General features: G+C 33.0%; 1 protein-coding gene across 1 annotated transcript in view; it reads left to right on the top strand.

The window, feature by feature from the left end:
• The window catches only part of MYCBP2 (MYC binding protein 2), a 318,733-nt gene that overhangs the window by 162,163 nt on the left and 138,619 nt on the right, over positions 1-17,951 (top strand). The window contains exons 36-42 of the mRNA XM_051983950.1: positions 272-403; positions 1,561-1,739; positions 4,907-5,049; positions 5,582-5,682; positions 10,303-10,521; positions 14,079-14,304; positions 16,964-17,082. Of these exons, the coding sequence (XP_051839910.1) occupies positions 272-403; positions 1,561-1,739; positions 4,907-5,049; positions 5,582-5,682; positions 10,303-10,521; positions 14,079-14,304; positions 16,964-17,082 (1,119 nt within the window). The remainder of the gene's footprint in view (positions 1-271; positions 404-1,560; positions 1,740-4,906; positions 5,050-5,581; positions 5,683-10,302; positions 10,522-14,078; positions 14,305-16,963; positions 17,083-17,951) is intronic.

The following is a 17,951-nucleotide window of genomic DNA, read 5'->3' as shown; positions in this document are numbered from 1 at the left end:
GGAAAAGTTGTATAATGTGAAGGAAGAAGCAGTTGTGGTATTTGTAGAAAACTAAGTATTCAAATAATGAAGTAAAATCACTAAGACTTTTTTAAAAAGTATACTATTATCTAATGTGATGTTTTACATATCAGAAACTTTGGAAGTATTTAAGATCAACAATGAAATAAATGTTGTAGGTTGTTAAAAAATTTTATCAGCTAAGAATTATAGAACTTTTCATAATTACACATTTTGGGACTTTTAACATGGATTTTTTTTTTTCAAATAGAGTGAACATGCAGGAGATTCAACTCACTCACACAGATGGACATCCTTGGAATTAGTCAAAGGAACCTATACAACTGATGATTCCCCTAGTGACATAGCTGAAATCAGACTTGACAAAGTAGTTCCTTTAAAAGTAAGCTGGAAAAAAATTTATATTTTCTTAGTAATGGATGATGGTGCTTTAAAGAGGGAAAAAAGTACATATTTGATTATTTTCAAGATAGTGAAAAGATTTTATGAATTTTCATTGACATAGCTGATCCTAATCTGTGCTCCCCCTGAAAATGAACTGTTTATCATGTTGTATCTTGGTACAAAAGGCATGTCATTTTTTGGCTTTGTGTGAAAATAGATATAAATTATACAGCAACCATAGTGAGTATCTTATTATCAGCTATAAGTTAAAAACATCAAAGTCTTAATCATAAACAATGTTGAAAATGCTAAAGCTTATTATCATTGAATGCAATTTGATATGCTGTTAATAATTTATTTTTGATCTTGAAAGAATTATCAAAAAAAGATACTGGGATTTACCTATAGAGCAGAAATAAATACTTTGCAAATCAAATTTAGAATCTGAAAGGGATTTTGGTTTATATCTTCCCTTCCATGCCCAAGGGGCAGGTCAATTCTCTGAGAGCTTCCACAATGGATCATAACATTTGAAGAAATTGCAAAGCAGTTTTTACTGACACAGGTATTGCTTGTGAACTGGGAAAATAAACTGGAGACAGAGGGAAAAGAAGAGAGGTCAGCTAACGCAACGCCCCTCAGTCAGAGAGGTCAGAGAACGGCAACGGCCTCTCAGTCTCCTCATATCATCCTCTCACACAAGGAGATCCATATCTCCAACAGCCACTGTCAGGTGGCTCCCATATTACAACAGATTTATATCACATAAATTAATATTAATGAAGACACAGCCCCTATGGTCTTTTGAGAAACTATTTTTGCTTAATCATTATTGTTCATTCAGGAGCGAAAGTAAAAATTAAAAGTAAATTTATTAACTTTCCCCTGTTGAATATCTCCAATTTGTCCTTTATATATCTTGTTTGTAAGTAATCATTCACATATTTCACCCCCATTAGGCTATGACATCTTTAAGATTGGGGGCTATTTTTTTTACCATTGTATCTTCGGTGCTTAGCTTAGTGACTGAGACATAGTCACTTTTTTACTTTTTAGCTTGAGAAAAAAATCATGGTGTAATTTACTTCATTTTAGTGTGTGTCATATTTAAATTATAAATGCATATTAACATTGTTTGCATCACCTATTTTAAAGGAAAATGTGAAATATGCAGTTCGTTTAAGGAATTATGGAAGTCGTACAGCCAATGGAGATGGAGGAATGACCACAGTCCAATGTCCTGATGGTGTAACATTTACATTCAGTACATGTAGTTTAAGTAGTAATGGCACAAACCAAACAAGAGGGCAAATTCCACAGATTCTATACTATAGGTAGGTGTTGTTTTTTTAATAAAAAGAACTAATACATTTACCTGTAAGGTGAAAGTCTTATCACAGATAGTTATAACTCAGTTTTAATTTTTTTCTTTCATGACTCTATCAACACCTTGTCCTTCTCTTTGGAGTATATAGCACTTTGTGTAGACACCTTCAAATTAAATGTTGTGCTTTCTTTATCATTCTTAATATCTAGCACACTCTTTTGAATATTTAATAAATTTAAAGCCAACCTTTATTGTGATCTCATTTTTTGAATTTTTTCCATTTTTAGTTAATATTCTCTGTAAGTATGAATGCTTCAGGATGTTGTTAAATATCTAAAATCATCTTCATTGTACATGTATAGCTTTTATAATATTACTCTAAGCCAGTGCTTCTTAAAACTTTTTCCACTTGTGACACCTTTTTACACAAGAAACTTTTACATAATCCCAGGTAAATAGGTATATAAAATAGGTTTACAAATCAAAATTTATGATAATCATAATTTCATGATTCCATATTCAGTTAAAAGATCCCACAGGGGACTTCAAATCACAGTTTAAGAACTAGGGCTCTAGACCATATTATTTTATTTAAGTTTTGATATCCAACCATACCCTTTCATAAAATAACAAAATCCTGCCACAATATTGGATGATCATTCAGGAGGACAATATAAAGTGATAAGAACATTTAATTTATTATCATAGAGCATGGGTTCTGGCTCTGCTACTTATTTGTTATAGCCTATATAAGATCTAGGTACCCTCTTATCTTTGACCCTATGACTTTGAGAAGTCACTTAAGCTCTTTAAACCTTAATTCTCCATTTTTAAAATGTGAGAGTCTCAAATCCTTTGATCCAGCCATCCTATCCTATCTTCTATTGAATACAAGTGACACTCCCTTCTCTCCTCTGTATGTCTTTTCACTGGCTGACACCCCATCTGGAATTTGCTTCCTCTTCTCAAAATCCATGGTTGCCTTCACAGTCTCAAATCAATAGTCACATATTACATGAAATCTTTCCATAATTTCCCCTGTCCATTAGTGTACTTTTTCCCAAATTGCCTTCAACTCTGTGTATATTACATATATACTTTTATTTATAAGTTTTATCCTTTTAGAATGTTAGTTCCTTGTGGACAGAGACTATCTCTTTTTTGTCAGTGAATTCCCAGTGCTGAGCATAGTGCCTAGTATAGAATAGATACTTTAACAAGTACTTATTATGTGATTGGTCCTGTGACCTACATATCATGTCCATTGTAGTCCTGGAGAGTCCCAGGGAAACGCTCTTTTACCCATGTTTTCTGTCCTCTCTGTGCTCTTCTATGGTACCATAGGCAACTTAAGGAAAGACTATGATGGAGAAGAAGCTAATGAATCAATTCCCTTCTCTGCTCCAATGCTAGGAAGCTCAGGAGGATATGGGTGTAGCAAAGGCCTCTGATGAAAGGCTGATGGAGATGAAATATAACCATCTGGCTTACCCTTGGAGGCTAGCACTGGAGTCTGCTGCAAACTCAAGGGGTTCACCTGGTGACAGTACCGCAGCCACTCTGGAAAAGTCTCATAGCTTTCTAGGGTGAAGTAATTATTCTAGGTGACTCTGAAGTTTTTTTCATGAGAGCTCTGTAATGCTAGGAAATGAAAGGGTTGTTATTATCATTGACAAGATTACTCACTCCTATGTTTTTGTAGGTTTTTATGGAACATAAATAATGTATAACATTTCTCAAAAAGTGAGAAGGAGGAAATGTTTGATGGAACAGCTAGCAGCTTGCCCTAGTTTCTCGCTCTGGGCTATGAAGAAAAACTGAAAGAATTTTGATTCAATGCTATTTTTTTTTCAGATTACTTTGAAGGAAGGGGAACAGGGTAAAAGAGGCTATCATGAGGCAATGGAGGTAGAGAAACAGATACTAGGCTATTGACTTATGTAAGCTGGATAGCAACATAGGTCTGTGACTCCTGGGTGATTTTCTCTCTATGTTCTCATGTAGAGTTGCTAGCTTTCTTTTAGGAGGAGAGTTCCAAAGCAAAATGATATGGCATAATATTTGAATTATTTAGGCTATTATTGTGCCATTTTATGCCATACCAGTTTACCAAAATAGAGAGAACCAGACAATGGTGAAATCATAATCCAGTTGTAGCCCTGGGGCCTATGTATCTCTTTTCCCAATTTAGTTCATTCTCCTGTCCTAAGAGAGCAAGGCAATTACCACCGATTGTGGGAATTGGGTAACTTTGTTCCTAAAATAATCCTTGTTCCTAGAACATTTTTTTTTCATCTGAAATGTTTTCATTAAACTGGTTAATAGTGTCAGATAGTATGTGATTATTGACTACTTTGAATGTTATTGTTGAGGACGATGAGCAGTATTTTTTTTCTTTAAATTTTTGGATTCAACTTTTAAACAATATTCTTATCAATTTTTTTTAAAGTAAAACTGAATTTGCAATTTGCTACCACCAGCTACTGATTTCTTGCTCTTGTTGGTATATTAACAAGGTATTTGCTATGACTGAGCAATCATCAGAAACAGCTTTTTATTCAAGTCAAGTTTCTACTGATTTATTTATGAATTTCTACATTATATTTATCAGAAATGTAAGACCATCAATTAACAGTTAAGTTCAAAAATTAAATTGTAGAGATGTTTCTAGATAAATAATTGATCAAGATAAATGACTTACCCAGTAAACATTTATTGATACACCAATGTGACAGGATGTACTACTATCAGATTTCTCTGGACCAACTTAATTGTTAATGAACTGGCATTCTTCTTTCTGTGTCTGCCATAGATGCTAGTTTGCATTCCTTCTGTTTAAACTAATTGAGCAAATAACTTGTCACAAAAATTATTATACTATTCTACTTACTACCCAGATAAAGGAGGGAAAGATCCTTATCCATTTTCTTTTTTTGTTCTAAGACAATTTAGACTCTTTCATATCCCATGGTAAAATTATAAGTTACTTGCTGGGTAACTTGCTTATGCTCAGCTACTACTTAGTAACAGCTTGAGACAGTTTGAATTTCAGACTGTCAGTTAGGATCTGCTGACAAAATGTGTTTCTAGAGAGCCATGATTGTAATAGACATGCTTTATTTTAGGGGAGGAAAGGTCTTATTTAGTGGTCTTTCTTTTACTTCAAATATATAGGAGTGAATATGATGGAGATTTGCAGTCCCAACTTTTGAGTAAAGCTAATGAAGAAGATAAAAACTGTAGTAGAGCTCTCTCTGTTGTGAGCACTGTTGTTCGAGCAGCTAAAGACCTCCTGCATAGAGCTCTTGCTGTAGATGGTAAGATTCCTTTTTTAAATTTTCCTATCTTGTCTTATTAATTTCTTATGCAGAATAGTAGACTTATTTTTCATAGGATAAACAGGGATTCCTCAATATGTATTTGACCTGTTCAAAATCAAATAGAGTCATTATTTGTACCTTTGACATAATTGATACTTTCTCACTCAATTCTGAAGGAAATAAATCCTATATCTTAAATGACTTGAGCAATTGCTTTATCTTCTTTCTTAATAATTGTAAAGCAAAAGCTAGAGCTACATATCTGGCCCCAAAATTGTTTTACACTCCAGACAGAACTTGTCCTCATGACCATTTTTATTTCTTTCTAGTTTGTAAAGTATTTTTTAAGAGTGATAAGTGAGGGGTGGGGGTGGCGACATTTTTACATGCATACATACATAACACACACACACCACATATATGCTCTATTGTAAAGCTATTGCCATGTATACACACACACACAACACACACACACGTTTTGTGTGTGTATGTGTATTATGTACTAAAGATTGTTTTAATATTCTTTTAGCTGATGACATTCCAGAATTGCTTAGTTCTTCCAGTCTTTTTTCCATGCTGCTTCCTCTTATAATAGCCTATATAGGACCAGTAGCTGCAGCTATTCCCAAGGTATGTAACTTATTCCTCCTACATTTAATTTTATATTTACAGTTGAAATTTTAGACATTTACCTTTACAAGGAATCTTTACAATTTCAAGTACATACAATTAAGCTTAAATTTTAAAAGCAAATATTATAATGACTTGAAATAAAAAAGAAGGTCAGAATCTTGAAGTAAAGCTTCTCTTCTTGAAAATCCTTACTGGACTATTGTGTACCTTTGTATTTGTAACTACTAGTGAAGAATGTGGAGAACTTAAGAGATGGTGGTGGTACTGCTCAGATTCCAAGCACTGGATGACTAGATTTATTTAAATAGGAAAGTGAAGGGAAGAGTTATGATTTGGGCTATTTTGTATAATCAATAATAACAGGCATTTATAAGTGCTTACTCTGCATTAGTAACTGTGCTTTAGACTACATATTAAAAAATTACAAATATAACAGTCTCTGCTCATAAGTATCTTGAAGTCCTATTGGGTGAAAAGCACATGAATTCAGAGAAGAAGTAAATAGAAAACAAAAAGGGGTGAAAAGGTTGGATAGAGGATACTATGAATTCACTAGATTAGGAAAAATCTCTTGTAGAAGATGGCACTTGTCCTGAACTGTGAAGAAGATGAAAATTCTGTAATACAGAAATAAAAGCTTGCATTTCGGATATTCAGGACTATCTCTGAAAAGGTCTACAGAGATAGGAAATGGAATGTCATCTTTAGAATCCAGCAAGTTGGTTTGTTTGTCTCTGGCATAAAATTCATGATTTATTCGAAAAGACCTACTTGCCTAGGAAATGGATCAAATCGCATAGGGAGAAGAGAGAGAATGAACTTGGGGAGGGGTGGGGGGGGACTAGTTTATTGTCAAAGGAAATTTGGATGCCGTGAGTGGACATGTAAAAGACAGCATTACAAAAATGGAGGATTTCTAGCAGTTTCAAATACTATAGAAACATTTGCCTTTGAGTTTAGCCTTTAGTTAAGATTGAGTTCATCCTTGATCTTGGAGAAAACAAGTTCAATAAACTGATTGAAATGAAAGCCAAATTTCAAAGAGCTTAAGAAAGATAGCAAAGTCTCTTTATAGAAGTTTTAAAGTGAAAAGGAAAAGAGACCTAGGCAAAAGTTTGAATGTTTAGCAGGGTCAAGGGAAAGACAGGGTTGTTATTGTGTTATTTTTATTTTTAAATGAGAGAAACTGAGCATATTTGTACACAATAACAGAAAAAAGTAATTTGAAAAGAAATCAAGTCGAAATTATTTATGGGACAGTATCCTAAAGACAGGGTTAGTAAGTATATAAATAGAGGGATTAGTTTTGACATAGAGGAAGATCATTTACTTCTCTGATACTAAAAGGTAAAAGGAAAAGAAGGAGATGAAAAATTACTGAGAGAGATGTCTTCGGAAGGTTTTTTCAATAATAGGACAAATTAGGTCAGGTAGGTGACACAGTGGAAGGATTACCAGCCCTGAAATCAGGAGGACCTGAGCTCAAATCTGGTCTCAGACACTTACCACTTCCTAGCTAGTCACTTAACCCCAATTGCCTCAGCAAATAATAATAATAGTAGGATAAATTTTCACTTGTGAGAATAGTTTTTGTGTTTCTAATGAAGATATTCATAGACTGTATGTTTGTATTTTCTGCCTATAATTTTGATGTTAAAACAGCTTTTTAATGAACAAGTTGTTGATCCAATAATTTTGAAAATATTTGAATTTTTCACTTTCAGCAAGATATATTGGCATCATGTAGTCACAATCCTTGAAATTGATATCCTGATTTAAAACTTTATTTTTGTCATGGCAAAATGCAATGTTAATCAGTAAACATTTATTAAGTGCCTACTTTGCTCTGAGAACTGGACTAATAATACTGAAGATGCAAAAAATAACACACACACACACACACACACCCCAAAAAAAAAAAAAAAAACCCAAGACATAAAGATAGTCTCTACTCTGAAATAGCTCACAAATTAATGAGCTAGACAGCAAGCAAGCAAATAAATACATACAAATGGAAAGTAGGAAATAATTAACCAGTCACTAAAAATTAAGAAGAGTTGGAAAAGGCTGCCTATAGAAAATGAGATTTTAGTTAGTACTTGAAGCCAGGTGATAAAGTCATAGGAGACAGCCAGTGAAAATACCTGATGTCAAGAGATGGATGGATTATTCGTGAAACACCAAGGAAGCTAGTGTCCCTGAATCCATGAGGACTTGGCAAATAATAAGATACAAGAATCCTGGAAAAGCTGAGGGGCAGTGGCATAGGGAGAACTAGCTTATGAAGGACAAATAGAGCATTTGTATTTGATTTTGGAGGTGATAGGTAGGGAGTCACTAGAGTTTATTAGATAGATGGTGTGACATGATTGGTCCTGCATTTTAGGAAAGTCACTTGGTGATTGAATGGAAGATGGATTGGATTGAGTAGGGCAAAATTTGAAGCAAGCTGACCCATTAGCAGAATATTGCAATAGTCTAAATGTGAAGTGATAAGGGCCTACACCGGGGTGATGTCAGTATCAGCGGAGAGGAGGTATATTCAAAAGATGTTTCAAAAACCATAAATATAAAGTTCTTGGCAACATGTTAGGTGTGGTGACAGGAAGTAAGAGAGAGGAGCTGAAATTGATATGTAGGTTCTAAGCTCTGGGATCAGAAGGATGGTAGTGCTCTCTACAGTAATAGCAAAGTTTACAGGGGAAAGGAAATAAATACTAAATTTAAGAAGTTTTTGTTATTTAGTCTGATTTAGTCATGTATGATTCTTCAAATTCCATTTGGGGATTTCTTGGTTAAAAAAAAAAAAATACTAGAGTGGTTTTGTATTTCTTTCTCTAGCTGATTTTATAATTGAGGAAACTGAAGCAAACAGGGTTTTGTCATTTGCCAAGAGTTACCCAACTGTAAGTGTTGAAGGCCAGATGTAAGATGGATCTCTTGACTTCAGGCCCAGTACTCTAATCATTACCATCTCACTATCCTGGGTGTCCAGTTCACAATGACTAAAAAAGTATTGGAGATGTTAGATTGTAGGTCAGAAGGGAGTTTGGAGCAAGATTAGGTTGATTTGAGAATTACTGACATTGAGATTGGCATTGGGATTTGATGGGATCACCAAGCAAAGCAATATATTGGGAAGAAGGAACAAGATAGAGCCCTGTGGGACACATATAGTTAAAGAGTGCAACTTGCAAAAAAATCCAGCAAAGGAGATCTAGAAGGAGCAGCTAGATAGATAAAAGGAAAACTAAGAAAGAGGCATCTCAAATATCTAGAGAAAAGAGAATATTAAGGAGGAAAGAGTGATTGTCAAAGTCTGCATAAAACTTAAGGAAAATGAAGATTGCAAAAAAAGATTTGGCAATTAGTGAATCACTAGTAACTTTGTAGAGAGCAGTTTTGGTGGAAATATAAGGTTAGAAAGCTGGGGTATAAAGGGTTAAGAAGAAAGTAGGAAAGTGGAGGTACTCATTGTAGACAGCCTTCTGGAGGAGTTTAGCCACAAAGGGCAGGGGAGATACAGAACAATAATTAGCAAGGATAAAGGGATCAAGTGAGGGTTTTTTGAGAAGAGAGATTAGGGCAACTTATAGGCAACAGGTAAGGAGCTGATAGAGCAAGATCGAAGATAAATGATAAATTTGGAAAGACCGAGATTGGAAAAGATGGGATAAAGTGACTTATCTGGGAATTAGAAATTACTTTGATAAAGAGAAAGTCTACTTTGTGTGAGATAGAGGTGAAGGGAGAGATGTGATAGAAGGCATATATGAGTGATAAGAATTGAGGAACAGGGAATCCAAGAGAATAGTCTCAATTTTTTCAGTATAACATGAAGCTAGATTCTTAGCTGGAAAGATTGGCAGAAAGGAGGACATGAGAGTTTTGAGGAAGGATGAAAAGATTTAAAAGAGCTACTGTAAACAGTGAGTTGATAAGGGAGATATAAATAAGCAAAGTGTAGAAGGATTGGCTCGCAGCAGTGAGGGTACAGTTTAGATTGTATAACAAATTTGTATTGAACTTAGAATGGTCACTTGATTTTTTTTCTATTTTTGTTCAGTAACATATTGTCCTATGAAAAGACTGAAATTACTTGTTCAAATTTTATCCTTGTATTTTTCTTATATTTAGTTAAATGTTTGCCCCTCAATAAATTTCTTTTTGTAGAAGAATTATCACAGGTTGTTTGTAATTACAATATGTAACTATAATTATTCTGAAAAGCTTAATGTAATCTTTGAGTAACTTGGTTTCCAAAAGGTTTAAACATTTGATAATTTTATCAGTATTTAGAAGGAAAGCGATTTGAAATATACATGCCTATACACATATGCAGACAAATATAACATATTTATGTTGTATATATTTTTGAAGAATCTAGAAATTTATAAAAGAATTTAGCTCAGTATTGTGAAGTGTTGAGTTTTATCTTAAACCAGAAAAAGAGGAAAACAGCTTACCAGTGTTACATGGTTGTCACTGAATAAATATTTGTTGAATGAATTAATGTTAAAAATGTGGAATGTATCTAAATATAAGATTTAGATAAGGGAAATTTTACCCAAGCCTAAGATCTACATTAAAAGTTAAACATAGTCTTTTGTATCCTAGGTGGCTGTAGAAGTCTTTGGTCTTGTCCAGCAATTGCTTCCTAATGTTGCCATTTTAAATCAGAAATATGCACCCCCTGCATTCAATCCTAACCAATCCACAGATAGTACCACAGGAAACCAGCCTGAACAAGGACTTTCAGCTTGTACTACCTCTAATCATTATGCTGTCATAGAAAGTGAACATCCATATAAACCCGCATGTGTTATGCACTATAAGGTAGGTTGTATAATGTTATTTTTATGAATTTTTTTCTATATTCTCGAGCATAGGCATTTTAAAAAACTTGATCCACATAATAAGCTTATTGGTTCAGCCACATTACTGTTTTTCAAAAGCATACAAAAGAAGTATTATAAATATTCCCTCCCATCAAGGTATTTAGATTGTTTATTAGAGAAATATGATATAACACTTATCATAGGTCTGATTCTAAAAATATATCTGCCTATGAAGTAGATCAAAAATATTTAGCTTTTGGCAACATATAAAATTTCTATCATTCAACATATATGTTTTACACACCCAAGGAAAAGTCAAACTTTATAGTTTACATGAATGTGTATGTTAGACATTAACATAAGTATCTTACTCTAATGTTTTCTAATAGATACCTGGTCTTTTTGATATAAATGTTCCCTACATTGATTGAGATCCTTGCCTATAGTCTATCAATTGCCCCTTGCTCTCATTATAAGACTTGGCTACATCTTTTTGTGGCCATTTGTTTCTCTGGTGACATCTTTTATTACTGCATCCTTGGGACAGTGGTGATATATTGTAGTCTGCTAATAACCCTCACCTGCCTCTCCTTTCCTTTTCTGTAACCTACACCTTCAATTCTATAGAAATGCGAGTATTACATAATTGGTCAATGATATTCAATAAATATTTATTAAGCTCTTACTATGTGCCAAATACTGTGCTAAGTGCTGAGAATACAAATTCAAAATAGACAATCATTACCCTCAAAGAGCTTATAAAAAAGTCCTGAAGTAGAACAGCCAGGTGAGAAATGTGATGTATAAAGTGAGATTCTTTCATTTTGGGGTTCAAGGCTCCCCCTTCCCATCAGAGTAGAGAAGAATTGTAGTGAGATAAAGTATCAAAACTGATGAGATCTTGCAGGATCTCTCGAAGAGGACAGTCATCCTACAATTGAAACACAGAAATGTCAATTGGCTAAAACAACAAAAAAAAAAAATATTGCACATTCTATGCAAAGTCACTATTATTTCCCCTACCCTCCATAATAAAAAATAACACAAGAAATCCACATATTGTTCTCATATATCTATAATGTCAAGAAACCTAGATAAAGAACTCAACCCCAAGAATTTATGAGAAGACAGGAACAAAAATTAAAAGATGGATTACATTTTACATCTTTGAGAGGATACTCACATCAATGAAATCACAGATCCAAATATGAATGAATACTTGATAATCTTATTAATAAGTATATTATTCATTAAGGTATGTTCATTAGAGTGGATTACTCATGACTCCAATTAAAAACTAGGAATTTGATTTCTACTAATTTTTAAGTTTTTAAAAATTTCTTGTTTTTAAATCATTATTAGGTATCTTTTTTTAAAAAATGAAGCTTTATTCAGGTTCATTCTATCAAAAGTGGATAAAAAGCAAAATTTGAATAATTCTAGTAAGTTTGTATTTTTTCCTGGTCATGATTGCCTTTGTGTTTTTTTTAAATTATTATTTTTAATTTTACTCTGTGATTACTCTCTCTTCAACCTCTCACATGAGCAAATTAAAAAACAAAAACAAAAAAACAAATGAAACCCTTAATATGTATAAATGTAGTTTGGAAAAACCAAATTTTTCTACATTAATTATATCTGAAAATGTATTTCTTTTTCCAAATTTTAAGTTCAGCACCTCTTTTGCAGGAGGTGAGAAACATGTTTTATCATTAATTTATCAATGTTCTGATGTTTTTCAAAAATGTTTTTCTCAATAAAATTACCATTTATATTGTTTTCCTGATTCTACTCACTTTACCAAACTCAGCAGAAGAGAAGTCTTCCTGGTTTTCTTTAAAATGTTACATTTTACTATTTTTATGGCATAATAATATTTCATATTCATATTTGTATACCACAGTTTTGTTAGCCAATCTCTCATAGGAGATCATTCTTTCTAATCTCCAACTTTTGATTACCATGAAAAGAGCCATAATAAATATTTTTATAGATCATAGATATTTTTCCTTTTTTTAAAATTTCTTTGGGATATAGACCTAATATTTGCATTGCTGAGTCAAAGGATATGTGTACTTTAGTAACTATTCAACATAGTTCCAAATTTCTTATCATCCATTTTGGATCATTTTACAGCTCCACCACTGTGGGACCTAATTTAACTGTTTTTCTATAGCCTCTCCAATCTTTGTCATTTTTCTCTTTTATTGTTGTGACCATTTTGATGAGTGTAAAGTAGAACCTAATAGTGGCTTTAATTTGCATTTTTCTAATTATTATTGATTTAATGTTTAGATTTTTTTTTTCATATTTGTTGATAGTTTGGAATTCTTCCTTTAAAAACTTCCTATTCAAGAAGTCTATAGCCAAAGTAAAACTAGAATGCATTATGAAACGCAAAATAGATAATTTTGATTATATTAAGTTAAAAAGGTTTTGTACAAACAAAACCAATGCAGCCAAGATTAGAATGGAAGTAGAAAACTGGGAGGAGGGGGAAATTTTACATCCAGTGGTTCTGATAAAAGCTTTATTTCTAAAATATATACAGAATTAACTCAAATTTATAAGAATACAATTCATTCTCTAATTGATAAAATGATAAATGGTCAAAGGATATAAACAGACAATTTTCAGATAAAAAAAATGCTATAAATCACTATTGATCAGAGAAATGCAAATTAAGACAAGTCTGAGGTACCATTACACACCTGTCAGATTGGCAAAGAAAACAGGAAAAAATAATGATAAATGTTGGAGGAAATGTGGGAAAACTGGGACATTAATACATTGTTGGTGGAATTGTAAACTGATCCAGCCATTCTGGAGAGCAATATGGAAATATGCCCAAATGGCTATCAAACTTATGCATATCCTTTAATCCAGCAGTGTCTTTACTCGGCTTCTATCCCAAAGTCATCATAAAAGAGGGAAAAGGACCACATGTGCAAAGAATGTTTGTAGTAGCCTGTTTTGTAGTGGCAAAGAACTGGAAAGTGAATGGATGTTTATCAGTTGGAGAATGGCTAAATAAATTGTGATATTTAAATGTTATGGAATATTATTGTTCTATAAGAAATGATCAGCAGGATGATTTTAGAAAGGCGGGGGAAAAGGAGAGAGAAAAAATTTGGAACTCAAGGTTTTGCAAGGGTGAATATTGAAAACTATGCATGTATTTAGAAAATAAGTTATTAAAAACTTAAAAATAAATTAAAACCATCTATTTGTATCTTTTGACCACTTATCTATTAGCCAAGGGAGTGTTTAGATTATAAATCTTAATCTTAAAATAAGGAATAATCCATTCCTTAAAGGTTTTACACGTTTCCTTATGTCTTACATATTTTCTCTTTATTAGAGAAACTTACTGCAAATATCCCTCCATTACCTCTTTTCCATTTTCATTTTAGCCACATTAGACTTGTTTGTGCACTTACATTTTATTTATCAAAATCGTCCATTTTATTTTATTTAATCTTCCTATCACTTATATAGATACAAACTCTTCGATTTTCCATAGATTTAAAAGATAATTTCTGTAATTGACTTTAGGTGACTTTTCCAGATTGTGTAAGATGGATGACAATTGAGTTTGATCCTCAATGTGGTACTGCACAATCAGAAGATGTTCTCCGTTTGTTGATTCCTATTAGAACTGTTCAGAACTCTGGATTTGGACCAAAGGTGAATTCTGTTCATGAAAACCTCAATTCATGGATAGAATTAAAGAAATTTTCAGGGTCTTCTGGATGGCCAACTATGGTTTTAGTCTTGCCAGGTAAGTTTTTTTGTGTACTTTACTTACTGATAGTTACATTGAGTATTGTTCACTGTACTTTGAGACAAAAACAGATGAGAAAAGAGACCATATCAAGAAGAGATGTGAAAAAAAAATTTGAAAATAGAATGAACAGTGTATTCTAGGGACAAGAGTAACTTGCTTATGTTGGGATATAAAGAGTTATAAATTTGAATAGGCATAGTAAAACCAGATTATAGAAAAAAATAAACTGAATCTTTATTCCTTGGCCAAGTCAACCTTTATCCTTGTGTACTCTTGATAACATCTCTTCCTATCTTTTCCAAAAGGTTTCATCTTTAATCTTTCCCTATTTATCTCAGACTTTTAAATTAACCCATCAAGTTATCATTCAATATCTATTTTTTCTTTCTCAGCCAAACTGCTAGAAAAAGCTATCTATATTCTCTGCTGCTAACTTTTCTCCTGACCACCATTTGCATTCTGTTTTTCAACCTCATCACTCAATTGAAACTGCTCTCCCCAACATTAATGCAGATTTCTTAATCGCCAGATATTCTTGACTTATCTTCTGCATTTGACACCATTTACTAGTCATTTCTAGATACTAATTTCGTTGTGGGCTTCAGGGACTTCTGTGAGTTTTAAACCTATTTCATTTCCTACCTGACTTCTTCACTCTTTCTCTTTCCCTCCCTATGTCTCTGTCTCCCTCTCTCTTTTCCCTCCTGGCCTCCTTCCCCTCCTCCTCTATCCTCTTTTTACTTCTTTCACCCTTTCACCTTTCCCATGTATTTCTCCTTCCTCTCTTTGTTTTTTCCCTCTCATCCTCCTCCTCTTTCTTATTTTCTTCCCCAGTCATGTGCTAGCACCATCCCCCTCCCTCAGTACATTCCAATGGCTCCTTTTTACCTATAGGATAAAATATAAACTTGTCCTTTGCATTTTTAAAACCTTTCATGATCTGAGCACAGTCTATGTTTGTAGCTTCACTGACTATTACTTTCCCCACACTCTATAATCCAAACAAAATGGCTTTCTCTTAATGCATTTCCCATTTCCATGCCTTTGCACTGGTCACCTTCTCACCCCACACCCATCCGCTGACCTGGATTGTAATTTTTCCTTACATCCCTTCCCTGAATTCTCTCTTCAAGAGGCAGCCCAAGCACCAGCTTCTATCTGAAGTTTATTTTTATCCTCCTTATATTTATTCTGTATATCCTTATTAATTTACTTGTAATCTTGATTCAAGTATAAATTACTTGCAAGTAGGAATTATTTCTTTTGTTGTATTTGTATCCTTAGAAGCTAGAATCATATGGTACATAGGTACTTAATAATTTTATATTCAATCAAGAAGTTTTAGTCAGTCATTTACCAACTGTTTGCTTCCTCTTGTATCCTTTGGGATTATATAAATCCTATAAAGGCTTTTTGGTCATTTTTTTTCTTAAATATTAATGTTATAAAAATTAAGCTTTAAGAATCTGTAGTATGGGTTGTGACTTGCCATCACTGATGCCAAATGAACCTTTCTGAATATGGACTATTGTAGAATGAACATCGAATTTGGAGTCAGGAGACTTAGTTTCAAATCTTTGCTTTGCCAAGTGTTACATTGCAACATTAATCTCTTAAAATTAGAAGATTAAACTAAACTCCAAGTGATTTTAGATATAGTGCTCTATAATCAGTTTTGTGATCTTAATCAGTTTTCTCTTTTAGTACTTAAATCATAGCTTTTTAAACACTAACAACTCCAAAACATCCAAAATAATATGAGAGTAATAGCACAGGTTAATGCTACAGTAATTACAAAATCATATAGTCCTTTCCATTAACACAAAAGATAGAGAAAATGCATTTAGTAACATAATGTAGACAAACTGAACTAAAGAACAACTATTAAGGAACAAAACCAATATAAAAACATTCTGAGTAGGAAATAAAGTAGCCCTGAGTTGTGTGGATAGCTTATAAATAAATAATTGAAAGATAACAGTTGTAATTCAAAAATAGGGAAATTTGTTCAGCATTAAATAATGCTGAGAAATTATCATTGTTGAAGTTGATTCCTCAAATAAATATAAGATGATATTCCTTATGTCATTTATGTTTTTATTATTCATTTCTCCTTATTTGGATCTCTTTAAAAGTATCAAGTTCTGGAAAAGCTAAGACCCAGCAAACAAGCTGTGTCCTAAGTTTGAGCATAACAACAATTTTTTGCACTCACTTTCTGCCACAGTAGAAGCTCTGCCACAGCAAAATCCCAGAATTGTTTCATATAATTATTGTGCTGTTTAGACCAATACCAGGTGTTTTCTGAGCTTGGACAAGTACCTACTATATTCATATTCAAGTCATGATTCAAACTTGTCACATTGTTGCTTTTACCCTTGATAGTCAGGGCTGCAGTTCACTACCCGGGCTTGCTTTAAGTATTGAGATTTGGCTACTCTAAAGAGGGTCTCCACTCGCCAGGCCAGGGTTCTGGCACATGTGTTCTTGCTTGCAAGCTATTTCCTTTACTTTGAAATTAAACTGTTTGATTTTTGAGTGTCCTGTTCTGTTTGACTCCACCCACCTACAAGTTAGAGGTGGGTTTCATCTCGTTTATAAAAGGAAAAATAACTAAAGGAATAGTTTCATTTCAAGATTTTTATTTTCTTAGGAAATGAAGCCCTTTTTTCATTAGAGACTGCCTCAGATTATGTGAAAGATGACAAAGCTTCGTTTTACGGTTTCAAATGTTTTGCAATTGGATATGAATTTAGTCCTGGTTCTGATGAGGTGAGAGTGAATCTTTTCCTAATTATGTTAAGCTAAGCTTTTTTTGATTGGCAGTATTTGGTTTCTAAATATCAATTATACATTTTGCTCAAAGTTTAAATTCATTTTTAAAACTATTATTTGTACTTTAAATACACACACACACACACACACACTAGATGGAATACATTATATGTTTATATGTTAGGTTCTTTGAACATTCTTGATAAATGGAAAAACTGAAATTTGTTTGCTTATGGCTTATGGTAGAATCATCTCAAACCATCTTGCAAGATCTGATTTTTAAATTTTCAGTGTGAGTTTTTATGCATTGGAAATTGGCATATTACAAATCAGAGTTGATTTATTATTTTGTTAGTGGTCTGGACTTAAGAAAGTGATGAAGAATATATTAATAATGCCATTTAAACTTAAAAGTTCATGGGAGGAGGGAGGAGAACTGGTTGTTAAACATTTGCCAGCTCATCTTTATCTTAAATTAAGCAAAAATCTCTGTGGTTTCTTAAGATGTAATTTTTATAAATTTTTATGCTCTTCTTGGATTTTTCTCACAAATCTTGTACATACAGCTATCAATATATAACCTAAATAAATAATTCAAAAGTAAGTAAGTAAAAAAGGCACTAATAAGTGAATTGATTGAAACATCCCTGCTTCTTCTAGTTCCTCACTCCCCAAATTAGCTTGACTAATAGATGCATTGTACAATTTCAATTTTGAATTTTTAAAAATGTTATCATCATATTCATCAAATTATACCTGATCCTGATCTCAGTTTCTGCCCAATATGCCAAGAAAAGAGGGATACAGAGCTTTTTGAAAAAGACAAATACCCCCAAAAACTAACAACATAGATGTGATTTCTTTTT

Source organism: Antechinus flavipes, chromosome 3 (assembly GCF_016432865.1).
Source record: "Antechinus flavipes isolate AdamAnt ecotype Samford, QLD, Australia chromosome 3, AdamAnt_v2, whole genome shotgun sequence".
Classification (NCBI taxonomy): Eukaryota; Metazoa; Chordata; class Mammalia; order Dasyuromorphia; family Dasyuridae; genus Antechinus; species Antechinus flavipes.
This window is presented reverse-complemented; position numbering and strand designations above follow the sequence as displayed.